Here is a 17,589-nt window from a genome sequence, read left to right as displayed (position 1 = left end):
ACAAATTCCGTATCTACAAGAGGGTGTTTGGTATTGTTTTTGTTACTTTTGAAAATGAAAGTGTTCTTTTTAAATTGGTGTATTTGGATTTGAAAATGTGCTTGTTGACATTTTTAGAATGATATTTTTTAGAGATGAAAACATGTTTAGTAAAATATCTGATCATTTAAAATTCAAATAAAGTATTTCATTTTCAATTAAATTACTAAATCCAACTAGATATTATTGGTAAACATAACATACTTAACATTAAATTGAAGAGCTCTGAAATGGTATAACATATCTGGATTCGAGTATCATTTGCATTAAGATCAAGGCCTTGGAGGAGGATTATTTTTTCTATGAGGATTTATGTATTAATTTTCTCGAAGTGGAAACTTATATTATATATACATTATAATCAATACTGACAGAAAATTACAAAAAGAAAATTACAAAAAGATCCTCGTCAGGTCAACGTACGAAAATAAAAAAACTCAATGCACCATCTAGAAACGTAAGCTGACGTGGCACACATTCTTTTCTTTTCTTCACATCAGCGCACACAGCAAATGCAAAACTCAGATTCTCACTCAAATTCATTCAATTCATATAAACCCTAATTTCTCCGCATTAGATAAACTTGGCATCAAATCGAGTGTTTTTTATTTTTTGCTCTTCTCCGCGGTTTTTCTCGAAATGGCGGTTCCGGTGGTTCGGTTTCCGATCTTTCTAGTAATCAGAGTAATCGGAGTGATAATCTCGACTCTTGTGCTGACGTGGACTGTTCAATACAGAGGAGGCTTGTCTCTTGCCTCCGATAACAAAGATCTCATATTTAATGTAAGTTTTCTGTTTTTATTTTTTAATTTTCTGTGAAATTATTTTTGATTGCGTGTTTTGTTGATTCGTGCATTGTAGGTTCATCCGGTTCTTATGGTGATCGGTCTCGTACTCTTGAATGGCGAAGGTAAATTGATAGGATATAAATTGAAAATTATATTATTTTATTTACGCTTTAATTTTGATTAATTAAAAAAAAAATTAGAAGTATAGCTGTATTTTGGACTTCGTAAGAAACATTTACATTTTAACAACACAAAATGTGCTCATACAAAGCCAATACCTTTATGTTTGTTTTGTTGTGTTTGGTTAAGATGAAAATTTATTTTTGACAAAGAAAAAGCAATTAGACTGCTTTTTAGAGAAGCTCTTTATAGGTGCTTTTTGAGAAGATCCCCTTTTGAATTGTAAAGACAAAGCTGAAGTCCACTTGAGAGGTGTTTTTTGAAGAATTGCTTTCAGGTGCTTTTGGAGGAAGCAATTTTAATTCCAAAGCACTTTCTTAGAAAGCACTTCAAGACCCTAGTATTTAGTAGTAGACCTAGGAAATGAAATGGAGAAATATAGGCCATTTCGTAAATTTTTATTGGTGATTATTGGGTTGATGGTTCTCTGATGTGAATTATGTTAACACTAGTAGTTGATTTTGCTGGTAGTAGATTTCACTGGTGGTCCAAATGTTCGTAAGTCTATTGCATTCAGATTTGCTTTACATTTCAAATGCACCAGAAAACTTAGTGACTTCTTGGAGGCTAATTCTATGTGATACTGCAAATGATGATTTATGTGAAACTAGATTTCTGTGTTTTAAGGTGGCTGTTAAAATTGTGATTCTTTTGCCGAGATGTTCCTTTCATGATTTAGCTGTACCCCTCAAAATGGAGAAAATGGAGTTAAACTCCTAATGTCTTGCGACTGACCATGCAACAGTATAATGTTCAAATTTTGCAATAGTACTGGTGTGACTACTGTTTCTGGAACCTTTTCTGAAGGAATAACTATCCTCTGCATTCTGAAGCTTATTTTGGGTGTCATATGGCAAGCATTTTGATTCACTTTTTGCAATCAATTGAGATGATCGCTTGTCATTATTTGAATACTCAGACACTGTTCTCCGTTGCTAAATGTTATGATAGCAGCTAAGAATTCATGATTTTTATGGGCTGGCATTGACTGATGCAGCTATGCTAGCATACAAGACAGTTTCAGGGACAAAAAAGCTCAGAAAATTGGTTCATCTAAGCTTGCAATTCATTGCTTTTCTTTTAAGCTTGATTGGTGTTTGGGCTGCTCTGAAATTCCACAATGACAAGGGCATTGATAATTTCTACAGCCTGCATTCATGGTTGGGACTAGCTTGCCTTTTCCTATTTGGCATCCAGGTCTTCTTCATTTTCCTGTCCCATTCTCATTGCAAAGCTAGCTTTTGTATTTACATTTATATCCATGTAATTTTTTCGCTGTTGTTTTGTTTGGACAGTGGGCTGCTGGATTTACGACCTTTTGGTATCCAGGGGGCTCGAAAAATGGTAGAGCTTCCTTGCTGCCATGGCATGTGTTCCTTGGGGTTTACATATATGCCCTAGCTGTTGCTACTGCTGCCACCGGAATCTTAGAGAAAGTCACTTTCCTTCAGACCAACCACGTGATAAGTCGTTATTCTACCGAGGCCTTGCTTGTGAACTCTCTAGGAATTTTGATTGTCGTTCTAGGAGGATTTGTTATTCTTGCGCTTATTACTCCTGAGAACGGCAAGTCGGAAGTTCTCAGAGCATCGGAATAGGCATTTTATGAATTCATCCATGATTCACAGGCGAGTAAGGTGTATTTATACTCCAAGAGAAATACAGGATTTGTTCTTTTCAGAAAATGGATGTATCAATTATGACAATTCGGAAAAAAAATATAAAAATAAAATCTCACTTACATATTTATTTGCAGCAAGAACTTGGGAGGACAATGAGTCGCCGTCGTTTATTCTCAATAATTTGCTATTTAATAAGGCGTGCATTTCATCGAATATTGACTAAATTGGTACGTTATATTTGCCTATTTTGGTGATGAGCTTTTTGCTCCGTTCTTAGCTCTGTACAGAATCTTAATCCAAACATCATATGCTCAGTACAAAATTTTAATCCAAACATCATATATACCTATCTAGAATCCGTATATGGATTTTGTTTGGATAGTTTAATTTGCATCGATGAACTCGTTAATGGGTGATATGATCATATGTACATGTGTATAATTGCAACGGATGGCTGTAAAATCAATCAAAAGAGAACATGATTTAAGCAAAAGTAGTTTAGCTGCAAATAAAAACCACTTACTGAAGTTACAGAATACAGATCGGATATGTACGTACCCTCTACTAGAACTTCCTCCATGCACTTGAAACAAACCCAGCAAAATCTGAAATATACACATATACACATATAAAATAAACACAATAATAAAGAAAAAAAAACCACCTATAATCACAAATCTTGCATCAAAACCAAGCAACTCAAATCACAATTAGTTCTTTAGAGTTCTTTAGCTCTAAAGATTCCATTTGATCTAATCTGAAGCTAGAGCTAAAGGAAGAAAAGAAAGAAGAAGTACGAGCTGATGAGAACAAGTTACAATATCCTTATTATTGTGTTTTATCTTTTGTTTCGTTTGGTTTTGGTGAAATGTCGAGATGAATTCACGGTGCCACCATTGGATGTGAGTCAGGAGGCTCTGTTGGAGCACATGAATTTTGGGGTATAACACAACATTTTAGGTGCCAGCTTTGTTTGTATTTGGAGATGCACTACTTGACAGTGGAAACAACAACAATCTTTCAACCAACTCCAAAGCTAATTACTCCCCTTTCGGAGTTGATTTCAGTGGCAAACCCACCGGCAGATTCAGCAATAGCCGAAATGAAGCAGATTTCATGGGTAAGAGAAATTATTCTAAACTATTTCACATACATTTCAATTAACATTAACAAGAATGTTCCATGCATTACGTTAACATTTTGGTTTCTTAGTCCACAAGGTATTGCATTATCAGTGGATTAGAAGCTAATTAATATGTGATTAATGTTCAATATTAATGCAACCCAAGTGCTTGGATTGCCATTTCCTCCTCCATACTCTATTTCAACTGCTGCAAGCTTAAGTTAAGTTTTGGATGATTTTGTAACTGATTCGATGTCGTTCCGATATAGTTTTCTTCAGCCAAAAAGCATGATGGTTAGAATAATTTCGAGGTGCAAGTCGATAAGCAATGTTCTGAATAGGGCTTTTCAGTTTTCGGCGGAACATTATTATTACGTATGTTTGCTGTAATTAAACAAAGTTTGATGTAGTGTTTAATGACAAATGGCAAAGTCCTTCTGTATTAATTTGCTATTGTTGTGAATATGACATATAACGTATAGGCCAGCAGAGACGCGGGTAGCGAGAAAAATCAAGGAAAAGATTAACACAAAGACAGAATTATTAAGAGTGAGTGTCTCAAGTTTTACAGCCGAGAGTGGATCTAAGTAGAGCAGGCTCCCACTCTATAAAGTTATGCTGGATGCCCCGGCTTCATACGGTGAGTATATTGAGACTGATTAATGGCTTAAGTTTGTGAATTTTTGTGTGTTTTAATGAAGCTACATGATAAAAGACTAAATGTAAGGATGCGTAAAATTTCTTTTGTGGTCTGAATAGGTATTAGGGACACGAGGAATTCTTGTTGCATTGATTTTGATGGAAATGGAACACTTGTTACCATGCGTGCCAGAGAAAGAACCCTATGCACAAACAGACATGAACATGCTTTCTTCGATCCATTTCATCCCAGTGAAAAAACTTACTGTTTGCAAGCCGTTGCCTCAAGGATTCCCCTATTTGTTCTCCTATTACTTTTAACTCAGTTGCTTCAAGCTTAAGTTCGACATTCAGGTCAATAAGCAGATTTCTGGGAAGGGCTCTGTTCATACATTCAGCTGTGTTCTTGCAATGGCTCAATATCACATGGAAACGTACAAACACAATATATACAAGAGACTCGTTAAAGTTCAAAGTTGGTAAAGTTCCCATTTTCTGCTACCGTAACAAAATTGTCACTCCTTTCTAAAAGATCATTGTTCAATCCTGACGGAGGACGATCAGGAAACCAAAAAGAAAGAACCAAATGTTGAGAGGGGTAAAAAATTAAACCATCAACAAAGAAGACTGCATCACTACATCTGCCCGGAGAGGCGAGGGGATCGCACTCTTCACTGAGTCAGGTAAAGAAGTAAAATACAAAATGTTGAAAACTAAATGAGAGACTAAATATTATTCCAGATGGGTTAAAGAGACTAAAAGAGAGGACGGGCCCAAGGAAGAATGACTTCAACAGTCTTAAAATTTTGGGGAGGACACTATCAACACTTTTAGCCATACTATATCCACAGCTGTCCTCTCCCGTACTCTCGCACAATCACAGGCACACTTGTTGGTGGGATCTGAAACAATCACACACTCGCATATCAAGTTACATTGATGATTACATAAATTAACCCAAAAAAAAAAGAGTAAAAAGGTCGGTGGTGAATCAAAGGAATGAAAAGTCCAGGAAATTTTTTTATGGCATTCAATGTTCCACTCTCAGAGGGCACGGGCTCTGCACAACCAAGCTTAGATGCAAAATGTGAGGTTATAGGCTGGGCAAACCCTTGTAAGCATATGCATGAACAGAAGGTGAAGAAATTAACAAACCACATGAATCTCAAGATAAAGAAGTTCAACGTGTATAAAACTCGACTACGGAATAACAATTATAATAATATAATGAAAAATACAAGCAACATGCACTTCTCACAGAAACCAGAGTATGACTTACCATGCCATAGTCTGTGATTATCAACGACACATAATCTGAGGGTGTAGCATCGTAACTGTCAATATCAATCCAAAATAGAAATATTATTGATCAGTTAGTGGGGAGAAGTGGCAACTGGAGTGGAAAATACTAAAATATATAAGAACTAACATCAGGTTCAGAAGCTGCAGATTTTCACTCTTGTCCCAGCCATCCAAGTGATTGATGTCCTCTCGCCCAGGGACCTTTGAAATGGAATCAGGATCACCTGCAAGCAAGACAGCTGAATCATTAAGCAACCATAGGGCATGTGTCCGGAAAGAGGTATTGGGTGTTCCCATAGTTTTAGGAATGCATACCAAGCTCATTAGAGCAAATTGAATCAAGCTGCACTCTTTCATGAAACTTATACGCTTCACAACATACTAACACTGGTATATGGAATCCATAAGCAACCATTGCTACACATGCGGTTCCAACTCTTGAGTAAACAGTCCCATTTGACAAAACTGATGAAGCACCCAGAAAAACTCGAGTAACTTCATGCATGATATAAGAAATAGCATTTATATGAGTGTATGTACAGCTGAGACCCTTCCTCACCAACCTTCGGAGTAATAGTTTCCCTTCATGCTTTGGACGCGAGTCTACTATCACAACGCGAAACTGTTTGCCAAGCTCATGGGCATGCTGTAGTATCATCTCAACTGCACTGGATGACCCGTATGTAAGAAGAACATCACCATCTCTGATCTTTGTAACAGCATGCTTTACTATCACTCTGTCTGCGAGTATGATCTTCTCATTTATGAAACGCTCAATGTCTGAATGAAGAGTCGCCTTTGCTTCTGACTCAGACAGAGAAATAGGTATCTTGGCAATTTGACTCTTTAGAAACCTTATTGCATTTCCCATGCTAACTGAAAGCGGACGGCAGTCAATGAGAAATGAAACATAACTACTTATTTTTGCTGTTAAGTCTCTACTAAGTGTTTTTGCAGGTGGAGTTGAGTAATCTCTGATGGCCTCTTGGAATGCTTGAAGCATTGCAATACAACGAGCATTGCCACCACATATATCTCCAGATAAATATTGTAATCCAACCTGACAACAAAACAAGGACATAATTAGCCAAGAGTCTTAGTGAACTTGATAACATATCCGTAACAACCTAGCACACATTTCTTCATATCAATACCTTGTAAACAGCAGGATGCAATGTGTCAAGTTGGAAAAACTTGGATTGAAGAACAGGAAGCTGAGTTCCATGTTCATATTGGGGCAAATGCCTAAACAATTCAACTCTATTCCTAGCTTCAGTTGGTTTTACCACAGAACGTTTTTTCAACTTTTGCACACGACTCTTATCATCATACTGCATGCGCGGATGGGGGACATCTTTCTTTCTATCTTTTTCTACAGAACGATCACCTCCCTTCTTCTCGGAAGCAGCAACAACCACAGCACTATCATTCCTCTGTGGAGACGGCTTGGTGGATTTAGCTGATTTTGCATTTGCCAATGCCGTGACAGCAGGTGTCTTAATTCCTTCCGCTAAACATTATAGGATTATCATTATTACAATATAATACAACATATGAAGATACTATAACCTATCTGAGACAAAGACAATTCAAACGAGTAGACGTTGACAAGGGGTTAAAAGATATTAAGTTATACCACTAAAGTGCAAATCTTACTCAACAGGCAGCCGTAAACAACAAATACATAGGTGTTTCCAATGGTTACACAGACACAGCTGTGAAAGGTATGATCATATTACTTATTAAACTTTTCTACTCATTCAAACTCAATAAATTCACAACTAAATAAAATGATCAATTATTCAATTATCAGAAGTCACAGAATATAGACATGTTCTATTTATGGCATTAACAAACTATAATATGTACACCTTTAGCAGCTGCCTTCGCAGCTCGTTGTGCCTCCTGAATGGCTCGTCTTTCAGCTTTGGAGGTCTTCTCTTTCAAGGGCTTTGAATTCAAAGCTCGATCACTCTGCACTTCAACTGACACAGACCCACCAGCATTCTCTGCAGTAGCATAACCTTTATTTAATTCTCTCTATTTTTTTAACTGAAATTGGTTTTAATCAAACAAATTGAAGCAAAGTAATTGCAATTGATAAAAAAATAGTTACAAAGTAAATTATTTTGGGGTTATTGCAATAAAAGCTGGCGTTTATAGACTACTTACCCGAAATTCCAGGTGGCAATTTGACGACCGACACTGTAGTGAGGCCGCTTGCGGGGACACTACTGGGAGCTTTCACAGATGGCGGAACCTCAAATCCTCCACCTGGAAACGAGGATGCAGCGCCCTGCTGTTTTACCGAACTGCCTCTACCCCTGACCCTCGCAGCAGCAGGGGGAGGGGACGAGGCCGCAGTAACGTCATCAGAGAAGTCACCGAGAGACGTCGTGGTGGTGGTGGGAGAGGGCGGAGGGAAGGCGTCGGAAGGGGAGTGAGGGAGACGTAGGAGGGAGTCGGAGGGGTGACGTGGCGGCGGGATCATGACAGGAGACAGGGAGTTTCCAGGGGAAGAGGCGTCGGCTAACGGAGGTGAGCGGATCGGGTCGGGTGGGTCCGACTGAGTGCGGTCGGGTGGCAGGGGAGCGCTGGTGAAGAAGCCGACTTGACGGACCTTTGGATCTATTACGGCGCGTGAGCTGCGTCGCGAGTCCATTAAGGATACGGTAGGGTGTTTGGTTAGCCAGGGAGTTTTAGGCGGTCATGAAGCGATGAAGATGAAGGAACCAAGACGCAAATCGAATTATTATTATACAATAATTTTTAAATATTTTTTTCCATTTTCTTTTTGGTTCAAAATAAACAAATACAAAATACCAACCACTATTTTTTTATTATACGATATTTTTAAAATATTTTTTTCCTTTTACCTTTAACATGTATAGAAATTGTTCATATCCCTCTCCTCCTCTCCTCCATTAATTTAAAGTAAAAGATTCTGTACCTCTTTTTCATGTTAAGACTCCAATCATGCATTTTTTTAATTGTTATTTCTTAAAAAAAATAAAATCTGTACACAATTTGTGACATCAGTCGAAATACTCCAAACAGGTGTAATAATATTAAAATATAATTCAAATCATTGAACTCCAAAGTCATGCTGGCTCCTGAAACTCACAGGTAGAAAAACTTAACCAGGTAGCACATGCCAGGAAATGGAATTACTATTGTAAAGATTAAGCAAAAAAAAGGAACAGCTGGTTTAACTTTCAAGCATCCATGATAGTCAAATATGATAACAGGGGAGAACAAAAGGATCACATGTACTAAAAGCTAGCTGTTTGATTTTCAGGTGATGTAAATAAATTCAGTTTCTAATGACACATTAAAATGTCTTCATTGAAAACTGGTACAAGCACATCTTAAGATCCTTCACTGAATCATTGAATAAAGCTGCGTAAATCATATAAAGCTTGGGTAAGCCGGGCCTTTGGAGAGGCCAATGCGCACTTCCATTCCATGATGCAGGTCTGCTGGTCGGAAAGATTCAGATTCACGAGGGTCTGCCAATGATATCAGAGCAAATTCAGAATAAACACAAACCAATATGCAGACATTAAGCATTGAACAGTGAACACCATATCAGCCATCTCTTACTTCCAAAGGAACCCACAACATGTTGATGTACAATATGCGTAGGCACACACCTATCCAATAACCAGCCTATGTGCAAATTCTTTAAAGTCCCTATTCAAGTTAAATTATACACCACGAGGGATTCACTACTATACACAAAAATTTTGTTGTAAATACTTCAAGTTTGAGTTTCTAACTCTTGGGCTACTTTTCAAGTTTTGGGTGAAAGTTTGCAAATTTTGTGTTAAAATCTATAAACTTACAAATAAACATATTACCCAATCCCATTGGACACCATACCAGACAGGAGTTCAATAAAGTATGAAAAGAGCATTTACCATTTAGTTTCTTAGTAGGAAATTCTTTATAGGACTGTTGATTCAAAGAACCAAGTAGCTTTATGTTCATATAAGTGGTCTCATTGTTTTCATAAACAGACCAAGGGAGGGAGGCAAGAAGAGTGTGTGTGTGTAACTTAGAAAAGTTCAGGAGGGAACAAGTGACTGACAATCAAAACATTAACAGCACATAGTTACCATTCAGATAGTGCTTGAATCCAAAATCTTCCAAGCTTCCTGTCACAGCCTCCAAACCAAGCATTGAAGATGGAATTGCACCTGTAGGCCTCTGAAATCTGCAAAAATTACAAAGAAATACGAATGATGGCATGTAGAGCATATTCTGAAATCCTAATAAAAACAGCCACATTTGTGGATGTGTACGAAATTGGAAGTTACTAACAGTTTTGTTAAAAAACTTGCTAAGAACTAATGCAATAACTTTTTCCAAAGAAAACCTGGATGGAAACCATTATGGATACAGCCATCAAAATCATTAAAGAACCAAAAGGGGAAATGGATATCCCCACTAAGCAGGCTACAGATAATAATCCTTTCCACTTCCTTTTGTAATTAGAGTCTTTTCTAATTCTAAATAATTTGTACATCTTTCAAACATAAAGCCTGCGTTCTGCCAATTTCATACAATCATCACTGCAGGAACGAGAGGTTCTAAAGGAAAAGAAACCCATGTGCATTTTTATTTTTAGTGCAAAACACTATCTCTTATGTAAACTTAACACAGCCCCCATTTAAGAGCTAGTCCATTGCACTTGAAATTGCAAAAAGAGACATGATTTGCTTGAAAAGACCTCCACAGATCCAAGGAGTTTGAGTGTTCTATGTAACAAGGCAACTCAGGGCTTTTGCAAATCTAATTTCACATCATTCTCATACAAAAAGACTAGTAAGAATAAGATGACTGGAAGTCCATGTCCAAATGGCCATGGATCCTTTCATAAAGCTTCTTCCCCCATCTAAATGGTTTTCTCTTCCCCAAATCCATCAATTAAGTTTTGATAGCCATAATTAAAGAAATAATATGAACTTCAAACTGATATATAATTCTGAGGACCTAGAAATTGACAAAGAGATAAAGTCTATACACAAGAGAGCTATAAACAGTAAAAGGTGGCAAAAGGAGTATATGGAACAGATCCAAGCCTAAGACTGCAGTAGAAAACAAGGAAAGACACCACTCTCCCCAACGTCAACTTCTATATCATTATTAATCAAGCTTTGCAATCCACTTATCTACAGAAACACATCCAAACAATCTTCATATAATGATTTGAATACTAAATTGTACAGGAATAGGTGCTGTTCGCAGTTGGAAACAGGGGTTACTAGGTTGGTTGGGATAGCTAGAGTTGTCAAACAACTGTGAAAGTTTATGAGCTCTTGGTTATCAATTTCACCAATGTGCCATGCTTATAACTTGAAACCCCAATCCAAAATACAGGAGAAGTTCAAGGGAAAGTAGCAGAGTCAATCAACAACAACAACATGGTAACACAATTGTTAATAAAACCCCAACTAGAAAAATAGTTTCTCCGTTTCATTGGAGAAATTAGAGTAGAAAAAATTCAACATCCACGAAAAGGCTAAGCATCATCAGAAATTAAATCACTCAAAAACCATACCGAGAAAGAATTTGCCTATCAAAATCCATCTTCATTGGGAAAGCCGTTCCATAAGTGTTCACAAGAATTCTTCTCTTAATCTCCTCCTCCCTCTGCTTAGCCTGAAACACCCAAGAAAACGAAACAAATAATAGAAATCTCTTTAATAACTTAATGAATAACACAGAAACCCCAATTTCTCCTCCTAATTTCAGCTCATAAGTCAAGTTATCATTGATTTTTTTTTAAATTAGAATATATATATATATATAGTGCGCGAGACTAATTCTCGAATAATATTTAATTGAATTTAGCGGAAAATAGTGAGAATTAAAAGGAAAAAGCAAGAAAGAAGAGAATTTTACAGATTGGCATAGGGTTTCTAGAGGGTGAGATCCAACGATGTCGCTCTTGACGCCGTGGATATCGAATCGAAACACATCGTTTTGGAACTCCCCGACTTGGTGTGATATCTTGTTCTGTGCCGCCATATTTTTCACTTCGATTCTTCCGGGTGAGTGAATGCTCTTGCTGAAACTTTTTGAACAAGTTATGAATGGAGAACGGAAAAGATGAACGCTTTATTTTCTGTGTGCGCTTTTGATCAATAAATAGGAGGAGCGTGTGCGAGTCTACAATACGACGCCGTTTCTTATGTCAGCGGATTGAAAAGTAAAGCTACATAAATGCAAAATGTTAATATATATATGTAGGACCCGTCTATGGCACAGATTCTGTAACAAACATCTCCCGTCATCCCACCATCCGATTTTCTATTGTTTAGTTTCTCACTCCACATCCAACGGCTGATGCTGCAGTCTGTACCTTACAGATTCTGTAAGCTAGTCGAGTCCTATATATGTAATCACTCAGTAGGGGCGAAGCAATGCGGAATACTAACTGAATTAATTAGTGTAATAAAAATTTTATAATAATATATAATTTTATTTAAATTGTCTAGTCATCGTTAACCACAATGAGAGTGCGTTTGGAATTGAGGTGGTATAACTTTTAGGTTACAGCTGTTGTGAAAAAAAAAATTGTAACTATGAAACATAATATGTAGACTGTAGTAAGTATAAATTTTAAATAATAATTTTGACAAAATTATTAAAGATACAATAGATTTTTTATTATACAAGTGAAAAATTATATTAAAATAGCTTACAATCTACAGCAGTTAATGTTTACCAAACACTTTAGTATTGTAGCTGCCCAACTTCAATCTCAAACGCACCATAAGTTTCCTATGCAAATATATGTTTACATCAATATTCAAGCGTATACAGGCAGAGCACATGTTTTAAAATGTAGTTTAGAGACTAGCAATGTCCAACTTACCCAAACATAAATTTTACTTCAAAAACTATATACCTTTACCCTATTTGAAAAAACAGTCCACTGAATACAAGGCAACTTTACTTCGTGACTTATTATTCTTTTTGTGTAGACAAAATTAATTATTTAAAATAGAACCAAGGCAAATAGTAGTGGAATCAAAATTTTGATTTTGTTATAAGATAAATAGACAATAGGAAAAATTTTGAACTAAACAAAGTACTAAATAGTATCTTGTTATCAAGCTTACATTAAGCTATTTTTTATTATTACCAAAATAATGAAATACATCACACATATATAGCTTTCAAGAGCCAGGGTGGGGGAGTAATGTGGGACTTTCATTCTTCTAAATGGTGAAGGTTCACTGCTTCAGTTTACAGTAAGATGAATAGGATCTGAATTATTGACCAAATTAGTCTCAATCTTTCATTTTTCCTTTCTTGGATGCCTAAAAAAGGTCCATTAAATGTTTTTCAATCCAGCAGGTGTGTGACCAATGCCCTTTTCCTCCACATCGATAATAAATTTATTCATTATCATTTTTGGCATTATTCTTTCCTACATCATTGTATTTATTAGGTCTCTTATAAACATTTCACATCTAGTGACATCCATTTTTGTTGTTCCGATGTCCTTCATGCCTATAACCACCATGATAGTAGTAACCACGACCTCTCTTACCACCTCGATTATATCCATTATTAGTATGTGTATTCGCATTCGCTTCTGGGAATGGTTGAGAGCTAGTTTGACATAATTCATGGTTTTTCATTATGAGCTCATTGTTTTTCTCAACAATTAAAAGAGTTGTTACCAGCTCATGGTATTTGTTGTATCTACACTCTTGATATTGTTGTTGTAAGACAATATTTGATGCAAGAAAAGTACTGAGTTTTTTTCAAGTACATCTCTATCAATAATTTCCATGCCACACAATTTTAATTCTAAGGTAATGCAGAACCGAGCATAGTTATAATTAGAGACTCTTGCATAATCCTGGAACCTCAAGTTTAACCACTTGTGTTTGGCATTTGGGAGGAAAATATCCCTCTGATGACCAAATCTTTCATTGAGGTCACTCCACAAAGTTAGTAGATCCTCTATCGTTAGATATTGAGCTTTCATGCTCTCATGTATATGGTGGTGAAAGAAAATCATGGCCTTCGATTTTTTCTGCATAAATGCCTCGTTTCCTTCTACTATAGTGCTTTCTAGGCCTATAGCTTGCATATACATTTTGGCATCCAATACCGAAGAAAGGTAGTTTCTTCTAGAAACTTCAAGAGTAGAGATTTGTAGATTCGTGAGATTTTCCACTTCTCAAAAACTTTGTTATTAACGATCAAAAGAAAATAGAAATAAGTATCACAATATAAATAGTTAAATATAAACAAAAAAAATTATAGAATATATAGAAACTTCATGCATGTATTTAGAACTTCGGGTTCTCACTATCTTATTTGTGTTGTAGACTTCAGGCTACAACAATAATATTCAAAGATAAATATAGGCAAGAACAAATCATAATTTATTCAAATTAAGATAACTTGATAGGTGGTTAAACCAGTCATATAAGTAAATAAATTAAACAAGGTAGGCGGTTGAACCAGCCATATAAGTAAATAAATTAAACAGATAGGCATTTGAACCAACCATATAAAAAAATAAATCATATTAATATAAAGATATGAACAATATAGGCGGTATTATAGAACCAGCCATCAAGATTATTATAAAGAATAAACATAAAAATAACAGCAAAATAAAATCACAATATAAAACATAATAATGATAAAATATAAAAAAAAAATTAAATAGAAGTAGTAAAAATTAAACTACCCATGTCAAATCAGTTGTCGTGCTAATAACATATTATAACATAAATAGATAATACGAAAACTTTTGAATTGAGCAAGGTATTAAATATTACCTTATTATCAAGTTTATATTAAGCTAATTTTTATTATTACCAAAATAATGAAATACATTAGATATGTATAGGGTTCAAAAGCTAGGGTGAGGGAGTAATGTTTCCGATGTAGGACTTTCATTCTTCTAAATGGTGAAGGTTCGAACTTAAGTTCATAATAGATTTGGTAGATACTAGACTAAGATTTATTGAGAATATTATTTCATGTCAACTGAGAAAATTATTGGGTTAATTACAATTTTAGGCCCATAATCTTATACATAGTGGGCTCATACTTACTTTCCACATGCTAAGGACTAACCTAAAAGACTGGCCTGTGTATAAAAATACTAGCAAATTTGAGATGATATATTTTGAAATCGATGAACTAATAATTAGTTTAACTCCTCCTTTTCTTTTCTCTTTTAATCTTTAGTTGAGTTAGACTCATGTTGCGTGCAACCAATGTACTTGTGCGAGTTTGCGTGCTTTCTTTGAATCGTTGACTTAATATTGTGAGCTCTGAAGTTTTTATAGATCACATATTTTGAAAGTTACTGATCGACCAACTGTTGGAGATGTTATATCGATATCGACAAATGGCAATAAAAAATGGGATCCAACTGATCTTTCTTATATGATAGCGAAGATATTTATGCGAGAACCATCAATAAATTGGTTACTGTTTCCAGTCAATCCAGCAGAACTATCAGCTGCTTCTGCTACTAATTAAACTGGAGATTTTTTTTTTAATGTGTACGGTATTATAATTTTAGGCGCCTGTTGCTTTCATGCCCTTTTCACTTTTGTCGAGGACTACACCCCTATAGCTAGCCATTAATTATGTCTCTAGGGATTTTGCATGTGCTTTTGCGTTTTAAAGTACCATTATATCATTTCATATTGTTCGTCATATATCCTAGAGGCCAGCTGGCTTGCTAATATAATTTTATGACAAAAGAAACAGAGTCCTTGTTATTGTTTGTCAAGAAGTTAGCGAATTTAGTAGCCAGCCGTTGTTTCTCTAAATAGAAAGCAAGGGCTGCATACGCATAGTAACCATTTATCGGTCTTGTTAATTACTTTTTCAAATTTTATCATTGTTTTGCTCAAAGTTTCTTTCACTTAGCTAGCTAATTCCACGCACAACCTTTTAGTCGTTCGATATAGTTGATTAATTGTTGCTTGTAATGAGGCCACAATCAAATTAAATTGTACATAATATTTGTATTAATCATCTCTATCAGGAAACATATACTAAAACAACCATGTGAATGAGTTGAGAAAATTTTTTTGGCTTAACTGGTTCTTGTAAAAATCAAAAGATTCCTTTTGACGAGGGATTACGAAAAGAAAATAAAGAGATTCAAAACCAATGCTCTTCAGACATAAGTAGATTTTAATGGTATATAATAATAGATTTGCTTTGCCTTATATCTTTCAGCAACACAACCCTCAACTTTCAGTTAATGACAGCAGATTGGAGGGATTTTAAATTAGATAAATATATGTCACTGTTAGTTTCGGCCTTTCGGGACAGCCTTTTAGTAACAGTAAACCGTACAAAATAAACAATTCTCTAATAAAAAACCTTTTCCCTTCTTGAAAGTCTCTCAGTAAAGTTGTGTAAAATAACCATAGTAACTACCACAGACAAGAGAATTTCAAATGAACTTCTACCATACATTCAGCAAGATAACAATCGGTACAATGCAAATTATTCTCTCTGTCTCTCTGTCTCTCTTTCTCTCTGAGAGTTTTGTTTATATGAAAAAAATGTTTTATGTTTGGTTTGGTCATCCGCTTCTTCACTATAATGGTTTTTTATTTTTTATTTTTTTTGCTTTTTGTGTTTAGTCTAGCCTCCATATGAAAGCTCTAATAGCTACTGGTATATATTGTCATTAATTTCTTTGTAGAATATAGAAGCAATTTAAAGTAGTTCTGGCTTACTGGGTGTATTTTCTTTCTTGTTCAGCTGCAGTGTTTGGTGAGGCTACTGCATTTTAATGGTGGCATGTGGCAGTTGTGAAGTGCAAGGATATGCGATTGAGGTTCACAAAGGGGTTACTTCAAATCTCAGCAGGTAAGCATTACCCATGTTACGTAAGAGAGCTGTACAGCTTTTAATAGCCTTACATCTGATGGGTTCATTTCATTTAGCATGTTTTTGTAGGTTAATGCCCTATGTTGGTTGTTTTCTGATGAGCAGTAATAAGTACTTAAATTCAATCAATTTGTTCAGCGGAGTCTGTTTAAAACTGCCGTGTATAACATGAGGCCATAAAATTGAAAAAAGAGGGGGGAAAAAGTTGCTGAGTTTCTGATGATTTTCTTCCTCTTTCGCTTCGATTGCAATGTTTCTGTTACCTTCATAATTTTTTCAAAAGCTAAATAGCAATCAGCGGTCCTGCCCACTGTGCTGAAATCCTAGGGGCTAACTAAGGGCCTCCAAATATATAGCCACTGGCCACTCTAGGGCCATGGTTTCCATCAGTATGCCTCTTTTGGTGGCATACCTGTTAATTTATTTATTTATTTAAAAAAAATCAATTTTTACCCTCTATATTCCCAAAATTTAAATATTGTTGCCTAGTTAAAGAAAACTACTTGATAACTACTCGATCAAATCTTTAGGAAAAAAAAAGTTTAAATTGATTTTTTAGTCCATTATCTTTTTAGGGAGGAATTCTAGATCACATTAAAGGTAATGTAATCAGCTCTAGGGAGGAATTATAGAACGCATCTGAGATAATATATTCAACTAATACATGTATTATATGTATAATTGAATTTAATAAAACTTACATGTATTATACAATCAACTTTTATGTTTTTTAAAATAAATGCACAAATCCTAATATTATAGCTTAATAGACACCAATAGTTGTCAAGTAAACTTTACATTTTTATTATTTTTGGAAAATAGATGTACATATATTATAACATCATTTGCTTGTTATATCATTAATATGGTATCTCTAATATATTCTAAACTTTCTCCTCTCGATAATTTAAACTTGAGTGGCCAGACTTGGTTGCAATCATATCAAACTTGTCAAGTGCTTAGTAAACACTTGATAGCATTATTGGTTATTTTTCAT

At 35.4% G+C, this 17,589-nt stretch overlaps 3 protein-coding genes across 4 annotated transcripts; 1 reads left to right on the top strand and 2 right to left on the bottom strand.

Annotated features, from left to right (window-relative positions):
* The first annotated feature begins 468 nt into the window (after nucleotides 1-468).
* On the top strand, nucleotides 469-2,842 carry LOC18039725 (probable transmembrane ascorbate ferrireductase 2). The gene is made up of 4 exons (XM_006430761.2): nucleotides 469-822; nucleotides 901-949; nucleotides 2,005-2,204; nucleotides 2,303-2,842. Exons 1-4 carry the CDS (start codon nucleotides 679-681, stop codon nucleotides 2,603-2,605), a joined length of 696 nt encoding a protein of 231 aa, XP_006430824.1. The 5' UTR covers nucleotides 469-678; the 3' UTR covers nucleotides 2,606-2,842.
* Nucleotides 2,843-4,820: 1,978 nt separating this feature from the next.
* Nucleotides 4,821-8,486, bottom strand: LOC18039828 (translation initiation factor eIF-2B subunit delta). 2 transcript variants are annotated; one of them, XM_006430758.2, is made up of 7 exons: nucleotides 7,866-8,486; nucleotides 7,565-7,702; nucleotides 6,848-7,203; nucleotides 6,009-6,753; nucleotides 5,821-5,917; nucleotides 5,671-5,725; nucleotides 4,821-5,293 (listed from the first exon to the last, which is right to left on the bottom strand). In XM_006430758.2, exons 1-7 carry the CDS (start codon nucleotides 8,353-8,355, stop codon nucleotides 5,231-5,233), a joined length of 1,944 nt encoding a protein of 647 aa, XP_006430821.1. In that variant the 5' UTR covers nucleotides 8,356-8,486; the 3' UTR covers nucleotides 4,821-5,230. The 2 variants fall into 2 exon arrangements, 1 of the variants encoding a protein (XP_006430821.1); XR_002904877.1 differs by lacking the exons at nucleotides 4,821-5,293; nucleotides 5,671-5,725 and having other exon boundaries at nucleotides 5,847-5,917; nucleotides 6,009-6,158; nucleotides 6,257-6,753.
* A 395-nt stretch (nucleotides 8,487-8,881) lies between these two features.
* LOC18039827 (cyclin-B1-2) lies at nucleotides 8,882-11,780 on the bottom strand. Its single transcript, XM_006430757.2, has 4 exons — nucleotides 11,601-11,780; nucleotides 11,257-11,357; nucleotides 9,812-9,909; nucleotides 8,882-9,202 (listed from the first exon to the last, which is right to left on the bottom strand). Exons 1-4 carry the CDS (start codon nucleotides 11,724-11,726, stop codon nucleotides 9,102-9,104), a joined length of 426 nt encoding a protein of 141 aa, XP_006430820.1. The 5' UTR covers nucleotides 11,727-11,780; the 3' UTR covers nucleotides 8,882-9,101.
* Between the last annotated feature and the right edge of the window lie 5,809 nt (nucleotides 11,781-17,589).

The sequence above is a fragment of the Citrus clementina genome, unplaced genomic scaffold (genome assembly GCF_000493195.1).
Source record: "Citrus clementina cultivar Clemenules unplaced genomic scaffold, Citrus_clementina_v1.0 scaffold_6, whole genome shotgun sequence".
NCBI lineage: Eukaryota > Viridiplantae > Streptophyta > Magnoliopsida > Sapindales > Rutaceae > Citrus > Citrus x clementina.
Note: the sequence above shows the minus strand (reverse complement) of the source record. Positions and strands in the feature narration are given on the sequence as shown.

Coding starts and splice junctions, on each gene's coding strand:
- LOC18039725 (XM_006430761.2), top strand. CDS start 679: ATGGCGGTTCCGGTGGTTCGGTTTCCGATCTTTCTAGTAATCAGAGTA. Junction 950..2,004: donor CGTACTCTTGAATGGCGAAG/GTAAATTGATAG, acceptor TGACTGATGCAG/CTATGCTAGCATACAAGACA. Junction 2,205..2,302: donor TTTTCCTATTTGGCATCCAG/GTCTTCTTCATT, acceptor TTGTTTGGACAG/TGGGCTGCTGGATTTACGAC.
- LOC18039828 (XM_006430758.2), bottom strand. CDS start 8,355: ATGGACTCGCGACGCAGCTCACGCGCCGTAATAGATCCAAAGGTCCGT. Junction 7,703..7,865: donor ATTGCCACCTGGAATTTCGG/GTAAGTAGTCTA, acceptor ATGCTACTGCAG/AGAATGCTGGTGGGTCTGTG. Junction 5,294..5,670: donor TAATCACAGACTATGGCATG/GTAAGTCATACT, acceptor TGATTGTTTCAG/ATCCCACCAACAAGTGTGCC.
- LOC18039827 (XM_006430757.2), bottom strand. CDS start 11,726: ATGGCGGCACAGAACAAGATATCACACCAAGTCGGGGAGTTCCAAAAC. Junction 11,358..11,600: donor TAGAAACCCTATGCCAATCT/GTAAAATTCTCT, acceptor TGGGTGTTTCAG/GCTAAGCAGAGGGAGGAGGA. Junction 9,910..11,256: donor GATAGGCAAATTCTTTCTCG/GTATGGTTTTTG, acceptor TAATTTTTGCAG/ATTTCAGAGGCCTACAGGTG.